Source organism: Ambystoma mexicanum, chromosome 3q (genome assembly GCF_040938575.1).
Source record: "Ambystoma mexicanum isolate Mex_15411 chromosome 3q, UKY_AmexF1_1, whole genome shotgun sequence".
NCBI classification, from domain to species: Eukaryota; Metazoa; Chordata; class Amphibia; order Caudata; family Ambystomatidae; genus Ambystoma; species Ambystoma mexicanum.
Genome location: NC_090926.1, coordinates 329,682,180 through 329,707,265, shown reverse-complemented (window position 1 = coordinate 329,707,265; position 25,086 = coordinate 329,682,180). Strand labels below are relative to the sequence as shown.

The 25,086-nt window shown below is 46.6% G+C and overlaps 1 protein-coding gene across 3 annotated transcripts in view; it reads right to left on the bottom strand.

The window, feature by feature from the left end:
- Positions 1-6,381: 6,381 nt before the first annotated feature.
- Positions 6,382-25,086, bottom strand: part of EBF1 (EBF transcription factor 1) — a 743,411-nt gene continuing 724,706 nt past the window's right edge. For 2 of the 3 annotated variants that reach the window (XM_069653918.1, XM_069653919.1), the window contains exons 15-17: positions 21,851-22,045; positions 18,253-18,321; positions 6,382-11,857 (exon numbers count right to left, since the gene is read on the bottom strand). In XM_069653918.1, the coding sequence (XP_069510019.1) occupies positions 18,254-18,321; positions 21,851-22,045 (263 nt within the window). In that variant the 3' untranslated portion in view covers positions 6,382-11,857; position 18,253. The remainder of the gene's footprint in view (positions 11,858-18,252; positions 18,322-21,850; positions 22,046-25,086) is intronic. The other variant, XM_069653920.1, reaches the window with a different exon arrangement.

Here is a 25,086-nt window from a genome sequence, read left to right as displayed (position 1 = left end):
ATATTCTTCAAATGCTTCTTTTTTCTCCTCCCTATTTACTGACATTGGTAATACCTTATATTCTATTTGGTATCACCTCTTCAACCACCTGTACAGAGATTGTACGTTGATTGCTCGATCCCAACGAGTGTAGGTGGGCCAAGACTACGGGGTCGTGTATCAACTCTGCAGACATGTTACACAGTCTCGCCAACTGTGGGAGGGCTGGTCAGCTGTGGTGGTCATGCCACCTTTGGGTCTGATGGTAGCTCCCTCCTGGTATCCCAGTCAGGAGAAGATACTCAGTAGGTATCAATGTTTAGCTCTTTGGAAAGACTAGAATGGACCCATATAAATACGTGTCCAGGTCCTGTGTAATCCCTAATGGTGAGATCTTGTGTGTGACTGATGTTCCTCAGATCTTGTCCCAGGATCCAGTATACTGATCTTTTGGGACATTGATATTATGGATGTTCTGAGCACTGATGGGCAATGCCGAGACATTGCTGGAGATTAATTATGCTGCTCTCGTCCTTGGTAAACATAATGCTGGCATCTTATATAAAGATGCATAATGCTGATATTGTATGTGTTATCAAGAAAGCTGATATCTTGTGTGGTGATAAACAATGCTGCCAGCTTGATTAGTGACTGCTTCTGTGATGGCTCCTTGTGTAGGGATTCAAAAGGCTGATTTTGTGTGTTTATTCATAATTCTTATATTGTGTATGTTGCTTCAGAAACTGTAGTATGGCTTGTGGTAAATAATGCAGATAGATTTGGTGACTGATTTCGCTGCTACCTTGTGCAGTGATCCATTATGCTGATAGTGTGCACTGCTAATAATTCAGAGGTTTTGTGTAGTGCCTTCTCACTGCTATGTCCTGTGTGCTGATACGTAATGATGAATTCTTGCTCAACGATAATGCTGATATCTTTTTTGTCATTGATAATACAGATATCTTAATTGTGAGACCACATGCTGATATCCTGTGTAGATTTTATAAAGTGGAATTTGTTTTTAGATGTATAACACTGTCCTCTGGTTTTGATTCATAGCACTGATTACTTAACTGTGAATCGTTATGCTGCTACATTGTGCTGGAATCATATGCTGTTATCTTGTTTGATGATATGTAATGCTGATATATTGCACATTAATGAATAATGCCGATATCTTGTACCGTCGTTGATGTGTAATGCTGGTATCTTGTATAGTGATGTATAATGTTCATATCTTTTATGTTTATGTACAATGCGGAAATCTTATTTGGTGATGTTTAATGCTCTGTTGTACTGTGATGTGTTATGTGTAATGCTGATATCTTTTTTGTTGACGTTTAATGCTGATATCTTGTACAGTGATTGCATTGTATTGTATTCGTCATTTATTCCTGGTGTCCCTGGAACGAGAGTCTGAGTAGTTGGAGAGGGGCCCAGAGGGATGAGGGTGCGGAGATGAGGGGAGATTGAATAGTTTGTTATGGTGTGCCTCTTTGAACGCTGCCAACATCTGTGGGGTATTTGTGGGTAGGGGTATTCTTGTGTTTGAGGAGGATGGTAGTTTGGTACGGTGTGCCTCTGCAAATGCTGCTAGCATCGTTGGGGTATTGGTGGGTAGGAGTGTTGTTGTGTTTGTGAGGATATGTTTGTTATGGTGTGCTGCTGTGAACGCTGCCAGCATCCGTGGGGTATCAGGGGATAGGAGTTTTGTGTTTGCGTCTGCTTCTTTGTGCCCCTATTGAGAGCGTAGAGTGGGGGAGGTTTCAAGACAGAGGGAAGAGCCAGGTTTTGAGGGCCTTTCTGAATGCCAGGTTATTGTCAATATTGCAAATGTGCATGGGTAGGGAGTTCCAGATGATCGGTGCTTGGATGGAAAAGGATGATCCACCCAGTCTGGAGGGGCTGTGATGTGGGACAACTAGGAGAGATGCTGTGCGTGATCTGATAGTCCTTGAGGGGTGGTAGTGGGTGACTTTGTCTTGAAGAAATTCCAGGCCAGTGTTGAGGATGGCCCGGTGGGTGATGCACATGGCTTTAAATGTAGTGCGTCAACCAATGGGGAGCCAATGGAGGACTCTTAGCGTGGGGCTGATGTGTTTTGTGGGAAGTATGATAATGAGCAGGCGGACTTCAGCATTTTGGATTCTTTGCAGTTTCATTAACTAAAACACTGGTGCGCCTAGGTAAAGGCAGTTTGTGAATGTCTAAGTGGGAGAGGATGATGGAGATGATGTCAGAGAAACGGTGAGGATAGGTGAGGTAAGGGAAGACATGCCTGAGGATGCGTAGGTGGAAGAAACAGATTCTGGAGGGCTTGCTGAAAGACTTGCTGGGTGAGAGATCAATCTGTATCCAGTGTGCAAACAAGGATTTTCAGCAAGCTGGAGGTTGCCGGTGGGGGGCCTAGGGATTGTGGCCAGGGAATAGGTTGGGGGAGGAGCGATGGTTTCCTACAGACTAGGATTTCTGTTTTCCTCGGATTGAGGGTGAGGTGGTTGTTTGTCATCCAGTGGTGGATATCCGAGAGGTATGATGACAGATCTGGACGGTTGGGGCCTGGCGATTTGGGGATTTTTAAGGATGATCTGGGAGTGGTCTGCCTAGTTGTAGCAGGTAAGATTGTGGGAGTAGATGAGTGTGGGCAGAGAGTTTAGATAGATGCTGAATAGCAGGGCAGATAGGGATGCTCCTTGTGGGACCCCTTTTGTTACTGGTCGTGAGGTGGTGAACGGATGGAGGAGCATGATTTGTGAGCGATTAGAGATGATGGAGGAGATCCAAGAGAGGGCTGTGTCTTTGATTCCTAATGAGTGCAGCCTGCCTAGGAGGATCGAAGGCGGCAGAGAAGTGAAGAAGGATGAATACAGTGCAGCCTTCTGCATCAGCTGTTCTTTTTAGATGGTCCCAGGCGGACACTAGGGAGGTTTCTGCTCCTCGGAGCGGTCTGAAGCCAGATTGTGCAAGGTCCAGGAGGTTGTTGGCTTCAATAAAAAGGCCAAATTGCTTGTACGCTGTGCGGTCCCATGAGTTTGGCCATGAAGCAGGTGTTGGAGATTGGCGGGTTGTTCTGGGGGAGGAGTGGGTTGAGTTTAGGTTTTTTGAGGAGGGGTTTATTGATGTAGGTTTTTAGGGCTTCCGGAATGGTTCCCGATGTTAGGGAGTGATTGAGGATTGAGCTTGCGATACTGCCTGCTCAGGTGGAGGCTAGGATGTTTTTGAGGAGGGTGGGCAGGTAGGGGTAATCAGGGGAGCCTGATGGGTGGCTATGTGCTAGGAGTAAAAGGAACTCCTGGTGTGAGATTGGAAAGAGGTGGAGGTTTGTGTTGAATGGGGGTTTTGATGGGTGTTCGGCTGTGGATGCGTGGGGGGGCATGTGTCCCAATTTAGAGATCATGGCTGAGTGTTTGTCGATAGCGACATTGTGAAAGTGTTCTGATCAGGTGTCACATAGGGATTAGGAGAGGGGTGGGGGTGAGTTAGAGCAGGTCGGGGAGTTGAATTTGCAAATGATTCTATGCAGTTCCTTGCTCGGGTTGCGGGAGTTTACAGTAATATTATCATACATTGCTTTCTTGGTTTTTCTGATTTCCCGTCTGTGTGCTCGGCTTTGTCTTGCTAGGGCGGTTTTCTTCTGGCTGTGGGGGTGGTTCTCCAGCTCCGTTCCAGGCGGTGCTTAAGGGTTTGTAGTGATTTGAGGTTGGTGGTGTACCACCTGGGTGAGGGTCCTGATCTCTGAGAGGTCCGTTTTGTTGTAGTGAGGGGTTTAAGGGCGTTCAAGAGCCAGAGGCTGAAGAGTTTGATGGGGGTGGCCCTTCCTGGAGGGATAGTGTTGGGAGATAGGTGAGGAGGGGGGCTGGCTAGATTTGGGGTGATAACGACTTTATACCATAGTGGAGTGAGAGGTGTGGGGGTCGGTGGAGGTTGGACGTGACATTGAATGTGAGCCGCAGTGGTCAGTGGTACAGAGAGGAAGATTGCTGAATGAGCAGTCCATCATAGGGAGTGTGGGGGAGGTGTGGATATGTTTGCGGTGGTGAAGATCGCATCAATGGTGTGACCTCCAGTGTGGGTGGCTGTGGAGATGCGTTGTGTCAGGCTGAATGCTTCTAGGTTGTCTGTGAGAGATTGGATCATAGGGTTTGAGGGTGAGTCAAACTAGATGTTGAGATCCCCTAGCATGGTAACTGTTGGATGGAGGTTGAGGATGGTTGTCAGAGCATTGCAGAGTGTGTCTGCAAAGTTTTTGTTGTAGTATGGGGGTCTGTAGATGAGTAAGAAGCTGTCCTCCACCTCTTCACAAGATATCAGCATGATGTGTAATGCTGATATATTGGCCTGTGATGTGCCTTGCTGATATCTTGTTCCTTGATTTGTAATGCTGATATCTTGTACAGTGATGTATAGTGCTGATATCTTGTTCCGTGATTTGTAATGCTGATATCTTGTACAGTGATCTATAGTGCCGATATCTTGTCCCGTGATTTGTAATGCTGATATCTTGTACAGTGATGTATCGTGTCGATATCTTGTCCCGTGATGTATAATGCTGATATCTTGTTCAGTGATGTATAGTGCTGATATATACATATATATATGTACTGTCAATGCTGTCTTGGTTGGTGATAAAAATGATGAACAAGTTTGTTGTGATTCAAAAGACTAATTCATTAAATTAGCACAATGAGTTAAGCGCTGTCTTCTGACATGTGTGTAAGACCTGCAGTCGCATGTGCGAACTCCGGAAGTGCCACTCACTCTCCCATTCTATCAAGGCCAAGAAATTGAGTACCATTGCATTGGGTAATGAACACAACTATTACCAAGATGCACTATTATGTTTAATATCTTTTGTGGTGATTAATGATGTTGATATCTTGCTTGTGATGCTCATGCACTATTTGTTGATATATAATGTTGATATCTCGTGTATTGGGTGGAGTGATTAATTGTGGTAATATAGTTTGCTTGGTGATTCACAGGGTCGATTTCTTGCTTTTGTTCACACAATCCTGGGGTCCCGAGTGTGAATCATATGACGATATTATATATGGTCATTCACAGTCTGTATATCTTGCAGGTTATTTGTAATTCTGCATCCTAGCTGTTGATTCATAAGGCTGGTATGTTGCTTGATGATTCGTAATGCTGATATATTCATTCGACTGATATCATGTTGGTAACTCATGATATATCTTTTGTGGTGATTGAAATGCATGCGTGAGATCAATAATTCTGCTATCCTCTGAGGGTTTGATGAGGGTTTTATGAGGCAGCTGATGTGCACGCTGCTTCATCATGTTGAGATCCCGTCTGGTGAATCACAGCACTAGGATCTTGTTGTGCATGTTTTGTGGTTGCAAGAGTATTCTTGCATAAGCAAGTGTTTCGTAGCGCTGGTTTTTGCATTTGCTTGTTATTTCATAATGATGCGGACATTGGGCCTCATTATAAGGTGACCAGTGTGATTAACAAGCCGGTATTACGGTGTACTGGCACGCTACTGCACCGGACAACTAAATGTTGGCCGCGGGGCACCTGACTTACCTCCAGTTAAGAGCTGGAGGCAAGTCAGGCACCTTACTGGCAAGAATCGCCAGCATTACTGCTAATCTCAGCAAATACCCCCCATAGAGTCCAATGGGACGCCATGGAATGATTTACCGCCCTTACAATCTGGCAGTAATTCCACCAGACCAGGTGCCGGTAACAGTATTTCTATTTGCTGGTATCCTGGCGGTATCACTGCCAGGACACGGACAAACTCTTAATGAGGCCAATTGTGTTTCATATGCTGATATCTTTTTTGTTTATTTATAACCTTGCTATCTTTGGTGGTAATTCAGAATGCAGATATCTTCTGCGGTGATTCATGATTCTATGATCTTCTTACTAACTCGTAACAATGTTTTTCTTTTCTGCTGATTCATAATTCCGATATCTTGTTTGCAGATCCATCATTCGGATGTCTTGCTGATTTATGATGCTGGTTTGGTTTGGATAGCTTTCTGTGTGATTCATAAAGCAACATTGTTGGTGTTTCAAAATGGTGATGCGCTGTTTGGTTAATCAGAAGATTCATGTCTCGTTGGGTGATTCATATATTGTTTGCTGATGTGTGATGCTGATGATTTCTTGCTTGGCTATTGAAATCACTGATGGCCCATCCGGTGAGTCGTAATGCTGATATCTCATTTAATGAAGCATCATGGTGATGCTTTGTGTTGTGATTTTTGATGTTGACTTCTAGGTTGATGAATCATATTGCAGGAAGCTGATGGGCCAATCTGCCTAACTCCAATTCATTGTCACAACCCACCCCCCTCTAGCTGTCCCCGCCCCGCAACCTCTACTTCCTAACAGAAAGGACTGTGAGCAAATAAAGACGATGAGGAAGTGAGACACAGACATAATGTAACTTTAATTAAATATTGTGAAAGTCAAAAAGTTTTTACAGCTTGAATTTCTGCAAAAATTCTATCAATCTCTACAGTAGTTTGTTTTTTCTAACAACATAACTGTACATGTCCTTCAAAAAGTTTTGATAACAAGGTGAAATGTTACATATTCCGGAAGGTGAACTCTTAACTGTGACCTCTGCAGCTTATTCAGTCCTGAAACACCATCCTATGTGTAAGCAGCAGCAGCATGGTGGCACTTAAAGCATGGCTGTAAGCCCACAGGTCACATGACCTGTCTCGAGAGTGCTGGCCAGGAGTCTGTGACCTCTGAGTGGCAATGGGTTTTGTGTATGAGGTAAGTGGGCTAACAGGAGACTGTACGCCCACAGACAGCTGGCCCTGTGTGGAGGGTGACTGTCAGCTCACTTGAACTAAGTCCTGGATGTTAGAGGTAAGAGGGCAAAACTGGAGACTGTCAGCTCATTAAGAGGTGGCCCATGTGCAGGAGGTAAGAGGGCTCCCCCAGAGGCTCCGGGCCCACAGAGAGCAGGAAAGAGAGCCAGGCCAGAGATGTTGAGCTCACAGAGAGCAGATCATGTGTGAAAGGAGGCGGGTGGTGGGAGTTAGGATAAACCCAGAGAATGTGCGTTCCGTAGGTCTGCTGGGTCAGAGCATTTTATGGGGGACTGTATGCTAACATACAGCAGGCCAAACACCTACTGGATAAAACGAACCTTCAGGCCAGAAAAGATGCGATGGTCTTTCAGTCTTCTGTTCAAGCTGGAACTTGACTTCTCTACCTGTTAGCCTCAGGTTTACCAGGCACAGGGTTTCTAGGTGTTCCTTGTCCGGGGGTTTTAGATCAATGAAATCTAGAAATGCAGTATTCATTGCAGAGATAAAGTTGTGATTGTCACACAGCAAAGAATCCTGATAGTGCAGGGTTTTTTTCTTTTATTCTGGCTAGGAAAGGTGGTGAATGCAGGGTGGCATTCATCCAGGGACCCCTCACCACTTTAAAACCTTCTCTATAGCTGCAACATTACTGACTTGTCTTTATAGTGATCCACTTAGAGTTCAATGCTTCCCGGGGAGGCTACCATACATACTCTGGTGAGTGGCCAGAGTCAAACATTGCCTTCAGGTGCCAGAGCACAATACGTTCCCCTGAGATACGTCCGGATGAAGACTCTCGTGGGTACAACAAGCTTAACATAAATGTGGAGTATGTTCTGTGCTGGACAATTGCCAGAGATACCCCTGATGCAAACTTTCTAGAAGGTTACTGCAGAGCTATGTATTCTACTGAGGTACACCAGCACTACGTGCTCTCCTGAGGTACTCCAAAGCTGGTCATTCTCCTCTGGTACTTCACAGCCAAACCAACTATTGAGGTTCTCTAGAGCCAAACCTTCTCATAATGTACCCGAGAGCCACATGTTCTCCTGGGTCACTTCTGGGCAGAACATTTTCTTGGGGTTCTTCAGAGCCAACACTTCTCTAGAAGTGCTTAAGCGGGGAACTGTGTTTTGAGGTACAATCGAGGTTAGCGTTCTCCTGAGTTACCCCAAGACATAACATCCTTCTGAGTTGATCTTTGTTTTCATAATCCAGAGTTATCCAGAAGCAGCCCAGATCTGAATGACTGAAGACAGGACCCACGCATTGTGACCTTCAATGAAAAACAATGTTTACTTGTGAAATTCAAGAGAAGATGTTCCCAAATGTAAGCTAGAGGCAACTGGTCTGCAATAATGGCCAGCAGTGTTAAGCCTCTCCTGGGTATACCTCCTAGAAGGTTACGGTCACCTCTGGGTGGCCTCAAGCTGTTACTTCTAAGTGGGGAATGCCAAGACTTACTCAAAAAGCCTGAAGTCGCTGTGTCAAAAATTAATTGATGGACATTACACTCCCAGTTTCCAACTCTAGAAGGAAAGCTCAGTGTTATCAAACAGAGCAATTGTAGGTGGAAGGTGAAACTTGGAGTATCATTTTACTGAGGGCTCTCCACCAAGCATTGGATTGTTTGTAGAAGGGCGAGTGAGAAGGCGAGCAAGTATGAGAGGTAGAGAAAGAAGGTAAAGAAGAGAGAGAGAGGGGTGGAGTGTGTACTATGTGAGATAGAGAGAGAAAGAGCGAGAGAGAGAGAGAGAGAAAGAGAGCGAGAACCCTGTTGGAGAATATATTAAATCCTGCAACATGTTCCATTTGCACATTTGCTACTCTCAGGCATGGTAGATCCAGGCCATCCTATCTTACACACATCCCTTCGCATCCCTCGTGTAGAAGGAGATGTGGCGTAGCCGTCACCTGAGTTCTAATCGACTATACCTACTTGAACGAATAACATGATCACGGGCAAATCATTTTGCCTGAGTTCCCTTATCTGTCATGATTATGAACCAATAGAAAGAGGCTCACCTCGAGTATTAAGCGCTCTATGAACTAGACAGTGCTCTCCGACTGGCTTCAGCCAGCTCTGAATGGAGCACCAGCTCTTTCGGTAAAAGTAGTTTTGCCCTGAAGTACTTACATGTTTCTCTTTTGTGCTTTTCTAGGGGTTTGTCTTTGTTCATTTTGGTGTTGGGTGCCCTGGTGCAGTAGCGCTAGGTGTGCAGTGTGTTGAAGAAGCGAGCACTGTTAAGGCATTGTTTAAGCTGCTGGTTTTAGTAGAGGAGAGGGAACAAGGGTAGAAGCGGCCATGAATGACCGTCATTTTAACACTCATTAGGGATGTGCGAAATCAACCAACTTTGACTCGCACAACTTCACAAAGACATTGAAAAATCTTTTCGGAGGTGTGAACTTTTGAATCCCACGATTTGTGGGAAAGAATTGTGCAAAAAATCAGAATCGGCAGACTTTTTTCAGCAAATTATTCACCTGAAAGAAGGCAAAGCTTCTCTATCACCAGATAGGGTGAAGATTCCTAGATAATTCCATTTAATTTTAACTAACAATTCTATGTTTCAAATCATTTATAATGTTATCGCTTTTTTAATGAACAATTCCATTTAAATTCCAACGATTAGAATGCTAACAAAGATTAGAACTTAATAAAATGGTTTGTTTTGAAAAACTCCTAAAATAAGGTGTCTTATCTTTTGCAAGAGCTTGTGTCCTCGGAGCCACTTGATTTAAACCATTTTACTTTTGTTGGAAAAATCCAATTCAATTTCTGTGGAAGATGCTGGCACAGATTTATATTTGAATTACAACAATGTTGCTTATTAAGGAATTGAGTGTTCATCATTGCACGGGATTCCTTCCACCTGCCGAGCAGAAATTCTGCACACCTCTCTTCTGCATGTGACTCCGTCCAAAGGTGGGGATTAGGGGCACCATGCATATTCAGGGGGGAAAGAACATTGCTTCCAGGAGCCTTTAAAGATCACACATTGGCAAGCTTTACACGATTTAACTTTACAACATGAGGCGACCCCATTTTCACATATATTGGAAAATAATGATTTAACTTACAAATAATAAAAAAATAGAAAACGACTTTGAATGGAAGTAAAAAATGGAAGCATGATTTTAAACAATACTAAAAAAGGAAGTCTGGAAGTCATATTTTTGTTCGGAAAATCACAAACGTCAGCACATCCTAGGGTGAACCGAAAAGCAAGAGGCTCTTTTCATGTAGGAAACGTACACATTAAATAACGTGTATTTGGAGTTATGGGAGATGGGCAATTTACAAATTCCAAAGATAAATACATTATTTATATGGCTATTTTACAAAATCTTCTATTGAAACAAACCAAAAATATTTGTTGCAACTGATTTCGCCAGATTGTGCAGGCAGAAGGCAGTAAATTGTTCCACCGCCCTGAGTGTGACACTGAAAAGCCACCGTGAGGCATTACAGTGTACAGTATAAACTGAACTACAACTTTGGCAAAAAAAGAAAAATCGACATTATTTATAACTACATACAAAATACAACAGCCAAAAAATAAAATACAAAATAAATCCAATTTCTAAGAACCGGTAGTTTCTGTTTGGGGCAACACTTCTCTCGTGCAGGCCTCTTCTGTTTCTGAGTGAGCATTGATTTCCCGAAATAGGATCAAGATGCATTCTATGGAACAATCCTTCATTCTCCTGGAGTGCGGATCCTGTGCAGCTACTCATCACTCAGAAGCAAGGTCCCAGATGCTTTTGCCGTCTGAGTTCCAAGAGGGGTAGTGGTGGGTGGATCCAGGGTCTTCAGGCAGGTGGATCATAAATAACCAAATGGCCCCTTGCCAGCATTCCCTTACCCTCCCATCTTCCCTGTGGGGCCATAGGGCATGGGGTTGGACTACACCTTGTCCCACGTATAGAGAGAGGGCCTTCATACACTGTGCCAACAGCAATGGTGGCCTAGACGAAGCTTGAAAGACAAGGTGTTTCTTTGGTTCCTCTTGAGACCTGACCAGTTCCTCCATATATGCCAAAGGGTTTGATCTGGGAAACAGCCCACCACATACGTGGTCAAAGCTAACCATCTATGCAGTCCTAGGCACAGGCCACCGACCCAGATATCATGGCACCAATGGGATTATGTAGACATTGCTTCATACACCCTTTTCGCCAGATGGCACAGTGGAAGCCGGTGCTGCTTGAAGGAACAGACTCCCTATACATACACACCTACATTTTCTTCCTTAGCCACCAAGTGCTTAGCCCATGAGACTGACTAATGAGCATAACTCCTGCCACTGTATACAGCCCCATGCAATTGTACACAGCTCCCTACAGTTCTTCTTAGCCCACGTGATTGTATACAGCCCCTGAAAGTCTTTGTAGCTCCTATGGTTCACAATGGTGCGTCCCCTCCACCCCCCGAGCAACATTGGGCACTGCTCAGAGGATCTGCTGATTTGTTCATGGCTTCACTCGTGTCCTTTTACTTTGCACATAGAAAAAGACTGACTCAAATGAAAACGTTGAAAGTCTTACAAAAGGTAGATTCGGCAAAGCGTAGCTCTGCCCTGGACAGGTACGCAGCAATGTAACCCACCTTGTGGACAGGCAACCAACAATGTAGCCCCACCCCTGGATGGGTACGAACATCTTAACCCTGAACATGACCAGGTACCCGGCAACAAAGTCCTGCCCCTGGATGGGTACCCAACATCGTAGCCCGCCAATAGAGGGGTACCCAAAAACAATTGCCACGCCCCTGTCCGGTGTCTAGCTTTTTAGTCCTGACGCTGGATACGCGACCAGCAGCCCATTGACATCCCTGAACAGGTATCCGGAGTCCTTGCCTCTTCCAGGGATCACCAGTTGAGGGGTTTCTATAGAAAAACAGTTTAAAAATCTGCAGTGTCTGTGACCGTCGCGGAAGCGAAAGCCTCCCAGGTGGCTCCCAGATTTGAGTTGAGGCGTATGTTTCTCTGTATCTGAATCCAAGCCCGTTCGTGGAGAAAGTAGCCCGGGTGAGGTTGAGGGGCTTCACATGGGAGGGACGATCAAACCGGACAGAGCTGTGAAGGAAAGACAAGAGGGTTCAATACAAGCACTGCAATCAAAGGGTTATACTGCTCGGCGTACGGTGGTGGGGATGACGCGCACCCTGCGCCATCAAGGTGTTGTTAGATTGCATAAGAGAAAAAGTGTATGTTTCAGGGAGACAGGGGAGCACTTGCTTCAAGAGGGTGGCTGTAAGTGCCTTACTGGTGTGGGTAACATTCTTTGGTGTCATGCCAACTACAGGGAAGTATGGCAGCATGGTTTCTACGTCAGGGAGTTTGCGGGCCAGTGACAGAGGCATACTTTGGTGTCAGAGACAAAGGGCAACCCATGATTCATCAATGCATGCTATGTGTCTACTTTGCAGACAGCAATGGAGCACATCAGAACATTAAGAAGCAGCGGGGTGGCAACCACCCCCTCCTCGGACCCCCTGTGGGCGGGTACTTTACTAGGTTGAGGGCACCCACTTCAGGAAGAGTGTGCCGGCTTCATTGCATTAAGAGTTCCTGTTTCACGCAGGTGTGGGTACATGTTTAATGGCAGTGGGTTCTTGCTTTAGGTGGGTGGGGGACCTCGTTCAGTGAGAGGAGTTTCTGCTTCAGGGCATGGGGGTTTCTGCTTATGGGTGGGGGGGCTGATTGTGGAACTTCCCTAAGGCACATGGTTGTACCAGCATCAGGATGGCACCAGTCCATGCTTCAAGGGTGTAAGAGAATGGCCACAGAGGAAGTCAGGTGGGGTAACCAGCTTCAGGGAGGTGGGGGTTGTCTTCCCAAATATGCTTCAACATCCGGTATCAAGATGAACATTTGAGGAGTGTTATCCCTGCACATCTTGGGCAAGAGAAATAGAATTGGGTTACACCAGATCAGGGCTTTAAGCAGAACGATGACTCCATCTGAAACATGATTTGTTTTAATGGCTGGATCAGCATGGGAATGGCTATAAACAATATACCCTTTCGGGCCGAGGATTCAGCCACCCGCCTCATGACAGAGAGACAGAGGCCGCCTCTACTATTGGTGTTTCCTGTCAGTAATGAGATAGTGGGATGTGGGGAAGGGGAAGGGGGAAGAGTTGCACCAGACATTCGGAGGTGGCACCAAATCAATAAACAAAATCAGAAATGCAAAAAAAGGTTTCAGTGAGGTGGGTGGCCTATTCATTGTCCTCACCTATTACCCTCCAGCTAAAATAAACGCACTGCACCTGCAGCCACACTCACCACAAACTCAACATCCTGATGTACATGCCACCTGTACGCAAGAACTCAGCCTATTCGTGTACTAGCCCTGGCCTCATCCTGGTGTACATACCTCGTGAGCCCACTACCCTGATCCCCGTCCTGATGTACACTGCACTTGTCCACCCAAGCTCACCCACTTCATAAACTTTGCAACATTCTATACTTCAATTCCTGGCCAACCATTAGCCCAACTAGTTTGTGAAAGAATACTGATTCCTGAGATCACAGATGTAGAAGATCTTGATTATACCAAAAGGGCTGAAGCTGCATTTGCGGAAAGGACTGAGGGTCAGAGAAAGGACTCCGGTCCCATAGGAAGCTCAGGCCCCAAAGCTATGGGGTTCACAGTAGTCCAGAGAACCAATCCACTTCTGGGACACGTTCATAAGAACTTGGTCTCCAAAGCTGAGAGACGAACCCTGAATCTGCCCAATTTCATCAACAGGAAGGGGCTCCTTTATCAAGTGACACAAATACAAAGGGAGATGGCACAACTAGTTACCAGCTCCTCGTAACGAAGCAATTGCAGAAAGTAGTGATGGAATTAGCACAGTCAGATCTGAGAGCTGGACATATGGGTCTGGAGAAGATGCTGAAGAACATACTCAGCTGATTCTACTGGTCTGGAGTGTATGTTCAGACCAAACAGTTCTGCGCTGTCTGTCCATTCTGCCCAAAGACTTCGTAGGATGACGTACCCTGAGACCTTCCAGCAACCATTGCCGATCATAGAGATTCCATTCTTTTGAATTAGCATGGATAGCGTGCAGCCTCTGGATCCTTTCAGGGCAAGGAACAAGTACATGCCAGTAATCCTCGACTACACCACCAGATACCCGAAGGCTGTTCCCTCGAAGAGCAATAATACCAAAGCTATACTCAAGGTAGGTATTCCATTCTTCAACCGAGTAGGCTTTGCTACAGATATTCTCACACACCAGAGTAACAGTTTCATGGCCAAGCTGTTGGGTGAAATTGAGGACTTTGTGGGGATCAAGACCCTTAGAATGGTGGTGTATCATTCTCAAAAGGATGGCCTTGCAGAGAGGTTTAACCACACCCTGAAGTATTTCCTAAGAGAAGTTGTCACTGAGGATGGAAAGAACTGGGACGATTTAATCCCATGTGCCATGTTTGCTGTGCAGAAGATTCTCCGATCATCCATGGGGATCTCTCCGTTTGAGCTGGTAGATGGCTGGAACCCATGGGATGTCCTTGATAGCATGAGAAAAGAGTGTGAAGGGCCAAAGAGTCGACAGACCAGCGATCAGTACAAAAGACTGGGGAATACAGGGAGAAGGTACAAAGTCCGTGGAAAATGCATCTTAAAACCGCCCAGGCCCATTAAGTGAAAGCTTACAACACAGAAGCCAAGCTACACACTTTTCAAGTAGGAAGCAAAGTCATGGTGCTACTCCCCACCACCTAGAACTAACTGCTGCTGAGATGGCAGTTGTGCCCTGCATCACATATAAAATACAACAGTCTGATTGAAGAAAACCATGCCAGCTCTACCACATCAATAAGCTGAACGCCTCTTCAGAGAACAATAATCCCTGGCTCCTGGCTCTCTATGAGACCAATAACTCAAGAGACTCCCTCGCCAACCCAAGTCAATGGATATTTCTAAATCCAGCTACAAAGAACTGGTGAAATTGCTGGAGGAATTTGCTTTGATATCCCTGAAACCAGATAGCATACTAGGGGTGGTACGCTAGATCCAAAACTAACCTTGGAGAGGGATTCTACTGAAACCGTACTGTCTACCTGAGGCAAGGAAGAAAATTGTCAGGGAAGATCTAAAGAAAATGTTGGACCTAGGCGTAATCAAAAGATTCTACAGTGATTGGTCATCTCCTATTGCAATGGTGCCCAAACCTGGCATGTGTAAATTGTTGGCAATTGTGTATGGACTTTTGAAGGTTTCATGAAATATCCAAGTTGATGCCTATCTTATGCCCCGGTTAGACAAACTGGTGCAAACTCTGGAGATGCCTGCTTAATTTCAACACTGGACCTCAAGAAGTCCTTGCGATGGAGGAAAGGAGGAGCAACCCAACAGTGAGAGGGCCGTGGATTGACACGCGGGGCAGACCAGCAACCAGGAAGCTTCAAAACATGCTCATTATAACTTTAGGATTGACTGTTTGTCATGGGCTGCCATTGGAGAAAAAGCTAGCGATTAGGCTGGGAAATCAGGAGGGTGCCAGAGAAAATGGGAGGAGGAGCATAAAAGGGGACACGGAAAACAGGGCAGGGTGGTTTTTTCGGTTGAGGTCAAGGGAGGAGGAGGCAGACTGAGAAACAAAGTGGAAGAAGGATTGCTCAAGGGAGCCTGGAGGAGGATAATATAGAGCATGTGCAAGGTGATGTATAGTAGATGGGAGAGTAGTAGAGTGGAGTGGGAAGAGCACTGAGGAGAGTGGAGAGTAGTAGCAGAGAAAATAGTAGAGAGCAAGGGAGACTAGCAGCAGACGGACGAGCACCAGCAGGACAGAGAAATACCAGGGAGGGAGAGAAAAAGAGAGTGGGAGGAAGAGAATGGAGGACAGTGGAAGGAAGGGAAAGGAAAGGAAGGAGAGAACATCAGGATGGGGAGTACAATGGAGTGAGAGGTAAAGATTAAGTGAGACCTGGGTAATTACAAAGCACCACTGCTTAAGATCTTTACTTGTTGTGGGACCAGGTAGATAAGGTGATTGTCTTTAGACTCTGTGGTGGGACGGAAGAATGAGGCAGACACTTGGAGGACATTGTGAATGGGTTTCCCTGCCTAAATAAATAGCTCAAGGTTCTTGTCTGTTGTCAGGAAGTCCAAACTGAAAAGTGTCCTCCATCCCGACACTACTTCTACCTGACCCTGCCACTATGTTAACTAACTTAATTTAGAACGGGAGAACCTCTCCCGTGTTCTGGTATCCTTTTGTCTAAATGTCTCTATTCACGCCATAGTTCTCTTCAATGATATATCTTCAAATAGTCTCTTTTCACCCTTTTGATAAGATCTTGTAGCTTGTTTACAATGTCCTTAAACCTGGTCTGCCATCCTGGGGTAAGTATTCCACAAGATGCTGTACCACTTTTTATTATCCTCAGATTTAGGTGTAAATGTCCTTTTAACTGTAGTAATCCTAGACTACTTCGAATTGTCATGACTCCCCCCCTTTCCTGTGGTGTATCACATTCTTAAGACTTGTTTTTCCAGGCTTATTTGTAGTTACCTGTTATGTTTTATTGTTTTTGTCTTGAATGTCTCATATATTTCACTGGGACATGTTTCTCTTTGTGCCCATTCCTCAATACCTTCTGTTTTGGGTTTATTCATTATCCTCATGATTACGTTAATACAGTCCCACTTAAAGGTTCTAATGTTAGTACTTCATCAATTTCACTGGGACCTATTTCTCTTGTTCCATATTGATGCCCTGGTGACCTTGGAGTATCCCTGTTCTCCCCTTTACTTCTGTTTGTGAATTGAACGCCCTTGGGCTCGGCCTTCACTTGGGTTCTCTTCCTGGTCTCGGTCTCTCGTGCTTCTTCTCCTTGTCAGTATACCACCCTCGATCTGCTTTCTTGTGGCGATCATGAATGACTGCAAGTCACAGGGCATCTCTCAAACTTTCTTGTTGGGTGGTTTCGGCATTGTTAGACGGGTGTCCTGCCCACCACAAATTTACGTTGGTCACACCACCAGCAGTATAGAGTTTTTTTTGTCCTCCGGTTCCCGCTTCTTAGGAACGCCAGACCCCTCACATTCCATTACATTGCTCAGGAGTCCTTTGAACGTTGTGGGCTCCGCATCTTTCCCTGGTTCCGCCTCCATCAGATGTCATCTCATCAGGGGGCTTCCCCTGTTTACGCTCTTCACTCTCCACTCATACTGCACCTTTGCTCAGAGTACTCTCCTCTCCCAGCCTACTCGTCTTCATTATTTGTGTGTTTCCACTTAAAGAGACAGACACTTCTTCTTGTGTATAACAGTGCTTTTAGTTTTACCTTCAGCCAAGTCTTTGGGGTTTACAGCATTCTTCCTATATGATAGTCCCATATGCCACAATGGTGAAGGGCTTAGGGAGTTCCTTACAGGAACAGAAGTCCTGGTCCCGTAACGGGGAGTCTCTCCCAGTGAGTTCCCACTTGCCAAGACCCCTGCGGGGGTCTTGCAGAGCGGACTTCCCTCCCTAACCTCAAAGGGGGAGGCTCCTTGTTGGGGACCACTAGTAACCATCCAGATCCTAGATAGTAGAAGATTCCCATCTCCAGTGACCAACTTGGAATTCACTGAAAACTGGGCTAGGGAGTTGATAACAAGTGGGATGGCCCCAAGTAAGATCCAATTCAAACATTTTAAATAGAAACCCTTGTACATCTTCGAGAATGTGTGTGTTCTTGAGGTCATCTGTGACAATCCACACATTCCATAGTTGCACTCTCGTCCCTAACCCCACTACCTTTTGTTGCTGCACACACCAACGGCTCCCCCAATTCACTGTCGAGGTACCACTCGCTATTGTGATGTAGAAATCACATGTCCATTCAAACAAACCGCATTCATACAGTCTGCCCTAACACCACTATCTATTCCTGCCGCACTTACCAGTTGCCGGCCTACACATCTTCTATTCGTATACACTGCACTGACCCCACTTCCCACCCTAATCGGCCTAACACCTGCTCTACAAGACTCACCATACTCATATATATTGTCCTAACTCCAGTACCCCACTCAACATCCTCCAGTACAAGAATCACGTGACCCCATACACATTCTATTGATATATGGTGCCCTCACCCGATTCCCCAACCTGCTGATCATGCTACCTGTCCATCCACACTCAGCTTCACCCACATCCTAATCTGCAGGTCCCCTAGCCCCCCTAAACACCTCTATGGCATCTATAGGATTTATAAAGTGCAAGCCTAATTGGAAAGCCTGCCCTGGCCTCACTACCCCCTCCACCACACCATGCCATCCTCTGCCTAGACCCATGATGTGCCCTGCTGTCCTTCCCACGTGAACGCTCCCCACCCCTCATCTCCACAGTGCATTTAGATGATGTTATGGGCAGGACTCCAGGGGACACCAGTCAGATGCCACCCCAGGAGGAAAACAAACACCATGCAGCAGGGGAACAAGCAAAGCAAAAGTGAGCGACGTACTTCAGGAGAAGGCCAGTCCCTGGAGAGACCCTGCAGAGGTGTACTTGTTAGAATCCACAAAAGACTGATCTGATGAAGGGAGACAACAGGGAAGAAGAGGGGGTGGGAGGGTGTTAGTCAGGCACAATCATGTATTCAACAATAGCACAGAATCTCCATGTGTACTTAACCCTGCTCCCTCCACCGCCCACCAGAGCCCTTGGCTTTAGCTGGCATCATTTACTGTCTAGAAATAGAGGTACGGCCACCCTGTTGACTGTGAATTGAGGTATAATCATTTGCTGAACTTAATTTCCCCACTCTTACATTTCTCTTTGTGAAAAGATGTGCAGCTGTAGGATAAATCCGGTATTAGGTGCTCAGAACCCCCAGGTTTCTGAGCGCCTAGCAACAGGTTCTACTATAATGAAGAGTCCAGCAATAAGAAGAACCCCCCTTTGCATATACACGTGTTAGGGTGTTGCCAGTCCAGCTGTAGTAAACAGTACAGGAGTGAAATGGCTAGTCAATCAATATCTGCTTATCTGGCAATAAGAACTCACCTGTACCTAGCATATACAAAAATGCTTTTTTAACATTTCTGAAGCACTTATCAAGCAGTTTGAATGTTTAAATAACAGTCCCCAAGCAGTTATACACATTTCTCTTCTACAAGCAATTTTGTATTCTCTAAGCATTAAGTAATCTGATTAGAAAATGTTAATTGATTGTTTATTTATCGAATTCATATTTCCCGTAGCCTATGCATGCCTGGGTAGGCCTTAGTAAATGTGTTAAATAAGGCATTTCAGAAGCAGTTTCCTTGCTTAATGGATGCTTAAGAAATGCCTATCATTTTGACGAGGGTAGTACCTAGGTCAACCATAGTAACTAGTCCATCTATACTTACCAGTCTAGGACTAGTGACTAGTTTGGCTTTAATGCCTAGTACAGATAAAGAAACAACTCTGGGTCCAGCTGTTGTAACCGGCCCGCCGCAATACCTAGTAACGCTGTAATAACTAATCATATTTTGCTACTTCTCCGGCAATAATACATGGTGTGTGTATTACAGATTGTCTATTTTCAAAATCTTTAACTGTGGAAACTTGTCTGACTGTAGTTATTAACCCCAAAGCAGTAGTAGTACCGAGGTGTTCTTAGACGGTACAGCCTTCTTTTAACGTGTGTCCACCTGTGGTCCTTGTGCTCATTGTGTGTCAATGCTGTGTCGTTGATGTGCACCTACACAGTGCCCAAATACAAGTGAAGATATCAAAGATTTCAAGCGGCCTCAGTACTCCTTAGTGTAGTAATTAGAGGGGCAGAGAACACAGATGTCTTGAAGCGACTGGTCTGTTCATGAGCTTGAAGAGTGGCGTGGTGGTGGGAGAAGGAGTGGCTTTCTGCTTTGATCTTGCAGGATTGAAGGGTGAGGAGTGTAAAAGTGGAGTATCTGGATGGGGTACCCATGTGGTGTTGTGGGCAAGTGGTATGACTCAGGACACTGACTACATAGATAAGTGTGTGCGACTGTTGCGACTCAGGAAAGTGTGTTGCTGTTGTGTTATGGAAAAAAGATTCCATCTATGGCCTGCATGGAAGGGATTTCATCTGGACTCTGTGTCTGGCCATGATCTTTACACTACGAAGCATAAGCAGCGGGAGACTGGCCTAAGCTCCCTCCTTCCTGACTTTAGAGGCCAGTATACGATGCACCCGAAGGCTGATTTTAAATAAATGTGCACACTTGGGTGTACTCACTGGCCATAGGCTTACAAGCTCCTACTGTGACTGGCATGGGGTGTTAGAGTCATGGAAATGAAGGGGGCTTTTTCTCAGTCCCATTCTGCACTGTTTGCGTTGACTGTTCTACGATTCCTCAGAGAGGCCCCTGCACTCCCACTGGATACCTTCGACAATCATGGCAGTTCTTTTTTCCTGGTGGTAGCGGACTGCATTCCTGAATGGCTATGGCTTTTGGAGAGATCCAACCAGATTTGGAATGACCTTACATTTAATGGATTCTAACCTACATTTTGAGTAAGGGACCATTCGCTTACGCTTAGTGAGGCTAGGTTCTTGCATATTGCAAACAGGAGAATTGACGTATGTGGTGTGCGACTCACATATTCTTTGATGTAGCAGGCCTGACGCAGCTCGTCCAGAGGTGCATGGAAGGGGGACTGTAGCCCCGGAAGAGCTATGGCCAGGAGTGGACCCACTCCTTTGCGTGGCAGGCTGTGCCAAGCCAGAGGCCACAGTGGGCATCTCCTTGTGAGATGGGGCTAGAGGCAGGAAGGGTATCTGGACCAACCACCCCGGAGCAAGGGGGGTCGTTTTAGAATTCACTCCCCCTCACACTATTGAACAGGTGGGCGGACAGCTTATCTGGAGATGGGCTAAGGTTGGTTTCTGTCCCTACCCTGAGGATTAGCATCGGGGGGCCTGAGGGTATCTGGTGTGGAACCCCTCTGTGTAATAGTTTTGGATTGGGAATTGTGAGGAGGTCTCTGCCTGAGAAGCTTTAATGGTGGTTGATTGCTGCCTGCATCAGTTCTCTCACCTCCTGGCGACAAGACCGATCACCAGGGGTGGAGCAGCCGACCCCCAACTTATCCGCGAGGACAAGGGAGGCAAAGATGTCCCAGCACGGCAGGTAGGACTATAGACCTACCTGCCGTGCTGGGACATCTTTGCCACGTACTGCATTGTGGCGGAGGAGGGGGCCCGGGGCACTTCACCCACTTTCCAGTGAAAGGAGTTGGACACAATGGAGTCCCTCAAGAACGTGAAGAACACCAACCAATGATAAATGCTCAAGCACCTCCCGGGGAAGGAGAGAATTCGCCGGGCTTTGGAACAGATTGCGGCTCGTGTCAGCCTCTCTGTTGTGAAAGGAAGTCCAGACTCAGGGTCACATGCAGGACTGCTAGGCTTCGTGGATCCCTGAGTGAACTCAGCCTTTGCTGGTGCCCTACTGGTGACACGTTTGGCAGTGGCTGCTTGGTTGTTTGTTCTTATGTATGACCACTGTTCTTTGATTAAAATTGCTCATCCATATGAACTCATGTTAAGTGCAATGCCATTGCCTTCATTGAACAGAGTGGCTATTTAATAAATGGGTGGTAGTTGACTCTTGTTTTCCCCCTGTAATCATTTTCTGGTAATCAGGTAGTAAAAATTAAGCCTTGCACTTGAACCACGCTACCCAAAGGAAGACAAGGGATTCCATGTAGGTCCATCTGTTTTCCCCCATTGAGATCCCTCTCCCCTAGAAGGGCTGTTTTCTTGCACTGTGGGACTCTGCTGTACTCTGTGTCGGCATGGTGAATCAGGATAGTGTGTTTGTGTTTTGCGGTGTGTTCATGTTGTGATTCAGGACAATGTTGATGTGTTTTGCTGTGTGCCTGTTTTGGGATTCAGGTTAGTCATTACCTAGTTGTCTGTGCCTGCTTTGCCCTTGTGCAGTGAGTATGATTCCTTGTGTGTTAGTGTTGTGACTCCAGACAGTGGGCAAGGTTTCAATCAGTGCCACCCAGTCTTGCATGGTCTGTTGTGTGTCCGCGTTATATCTCTGGACAGTCTACCCTGTGCAGGCCGCTTTCCCCAGACTCACCATGGAGGCTGTTGCTGTTGGTGCTGCTACAGGTCGGAGGAGGCGAGGCCTGAGGTCGGACCACGGGTGCAAAAGCGCTCTTCTGCTTGACTGCAGAAACCATGTTGGCGGGGGAAAAGGAGAAGATCCCGGAAGAGCTGCTGCAGTTGGAGGGCAGGCTGGTCGAGGAGGCCATGGTGGGACTTGATGGCACAACTAGGGAAGGGAAGGAAACATGGCCCGTTAAGTGAGACAGACGGTCAACTTTTTAGAAACATTTAAGACTCTTGCAAGAAAGGAACATCAGAGGCATCTTGAGCTTTGAGCAACCAAGAGTCAACTGCAAGACACTTCCCAGACACCTGCAGAGATAAGGAAACCTACGCCTCCGAGGAGTGACCCACCAGGCAGGAGTGATGTGAGGCATGAGAGACGCCTGCGCCATGCTAATGCATGGACCAGCCTCTGCCTGAGCCATCTTATTCATGTATGTAGTGCCCAGAGAACGGAGCCTTGCATGTGCCGCGCCTGTACAGCGGCCTAAAGTTACATCTGCAGCCACACCAGCCCATACTCACCACAGGCACATTATAGCTTCTGCCCTTAACATCAGCCCAGACACTCGAAGTGCGCATAATAGCAGCCCTGGATCTCTGCCCAGGGTATCAACTTTTCACATGAACCATATACGCACCGCCGCTGCCCACACCCTCCCATCACCACGGCACTAACCTCGGGTGCTGCTACTCCATGTACACAACATACTAGTCCGACATTATGCATGTAGCCTCACACTAGCCCTGATACTCTGCAGTGCACAATACACTGGTCAGATACTAACCATATGCCCTTCCCATCAGCCCCAATAGTCACATAAAACACCGCCCATGACTCTCACTGTAGCCGGCCCACAACATCGCTTGCCACGAACCGCGAGCCTCTGTCCACTGCCTTTCCCTGGATTCTTCTCTTTAATATGAGATGCTCAGTCCGACTCATCCATGACCACTCCCCACCAGAGCTACTAAAGGCTTTGGGTGAGCCCGTGGATTCCTCTCGGCTCTGAGATCTGGGATGCTCAGTCCGACTCATCCATGACCACTCCCCACCAGAGCTACTAAAGGCTTTGGGTGAGCCCGTGGATTCCTCTCGGCTCTGAGATCTGGGTGAATTCTTAGACTCGGGATTGGTCCCTTGGCTTAAAAAGAGCCGCCGTAGCTCTTTCTAAAGAACTATAATTGGACCTCTCAAATCCAGCCACAGTTCTGCCTCGTGTTTGCTCCAAGTTACCCATTGGTTTTTAGAGAGGGCGGCCCACCACCTGTTTTGACTTTAATTTGGCGGGATATCAGCCAGTTAGAGCCAGTGCGTTGGAATCTAACCATAGAGCTGGGTGGCCGTTCTCTGCTTGTTGATGGTGGCAGTGTTGGCAACTCTGATTATGCTGCAGCTGCCAGTGCACGTTAACACCCTCCACCACACCATCTTAATCAACCAACTCTAGGGTCAGGGGTGTCTGGGGCATAACGTTGGGCTGCTCTTGAATCAAGTGGACTGAACGAAGCAAGGCTGTGCCACTTTCCCCCTTACTTTTGCGGTCCGCCCTCTGGCATGCCACGGTTTCACTTTTTGGGCTCTTTTTGTGGCACGGCGCACAGTTAGAACCGGCGGGGCCCCACGATGAGGACTTTCACCTTGTATCTCCTCTCAAGGTTCCACAGAAGGAGGAAGCTGCCCATCTCCATCAAGGGAAGGGCAGGTTTCTGACCAAGTGACATCATCTACTTCGCTCCGTTCCCTCCTGTCTAAGCTCGTGCTGGGTCACACCCAGGACATGCACATGTGTGCAGCACGTATATCTAACGTCCAGGACCATATCAATTCCCCCCCCCACCACTCCCGCAAGCGCCAGCATCTCTATCCCCTTGGGGATCTCTCTTCTCCCTGATAGCAGCTCCAGGACAGTGGGGAACACGTACTCTAGGACACGGAGAGCGCGCAGCCAGGGAATCTCCCATGGAGGAGGGTGGGAGGGTAACTACAGGGGGGCTTCCTACTGTCCCAAGGAATCTAACAAAAGGTATTGCCCACATCTCTTGTAGTGCCTGAAGAAAGTGGCTGATGGACAGTGCACCTAGAATTCTGCCAGGCTAAAACTGCAGTGTCTAGCTGGAATCCCAATAATAATAATAATAATAATAATAACAATGCAATGCCTTTTTATTATGCTTCATGGCGGATTCTAACCACAACCTGTTATTATTACCCAATGTAATTATGCACATTTATCAACTTTAGAAGGATATAGGATCGAGTGGGCCTTTTCAGGGATTCGAACTTGGAAAGTGTAGGCTTGCCACATGTCTGCAGAGAGCACTTTACTGGTCAACTATCGACCCTGGCATTAATTTCAGATAAAACAATAACTGGCACAGCCAGCGGTTTTGGCTTTACCTTGGGTACGGTAACTCCTTCAGCCGCACAGACCTCCTGCCGTATCCCCAGCAGAGGGTCACAGGAGGTAGCCTGCTTGGCATAAACAATAAAGCTATAGGACAGAGGTGTGGCACCCCTGCACGCCCCAGCCCAACCCTCCTCCCTGGAATGGCTGCTTTTCATTCTGCGTGGTCTGTTTCCATGCCACATCTATCAACAACATTACCCTTACCTGCCTCTGGTGGCTGCTAAAATGCTACGCAGGCACGCCTCTGCTGGCTGCTAAAATGCTACGCAGGGACGCCTCTGGTGGCTGCTAGAATGCTACGCAGGGACGCCTCTGCTGGCTGCTAGAATGCTACGCAGGGACGCCTCTGCTGGCTGCTAAAATGCTACGCAGGGACGCCTCTGCTGGCTGCTAAAATGCTATGCAGGCACCAAATGTAACGGTGGTTCTAAAGCGCTCTTTGTGAGCCAACACCATATAGTCACACATGGCAGTCGGAAAGCACCGCCCTTTGAACAATTTTAATATTTAGCATCACTAGTTGGCGCTAAAGCTGTGCAGATAGATCACAACTAAGCAGCATAGACACCAGGGGATATGTTTTCCATTCACCATTCCCCCTGTCTCCCTACATCATCTATACTAGTGAACCAAAACTAAAAAAGCTGAACCAAAGCATCCAACCACAAAGTCCAATATGAATTGCACTGCATACCCACAGACGGCGATACCCTTATTGAATAAAAAAATAAGCAACAACATTCCGGCCTACTTCATCTCAAGGATGGGTGAGCAGCACATGTAGGTAAGATGC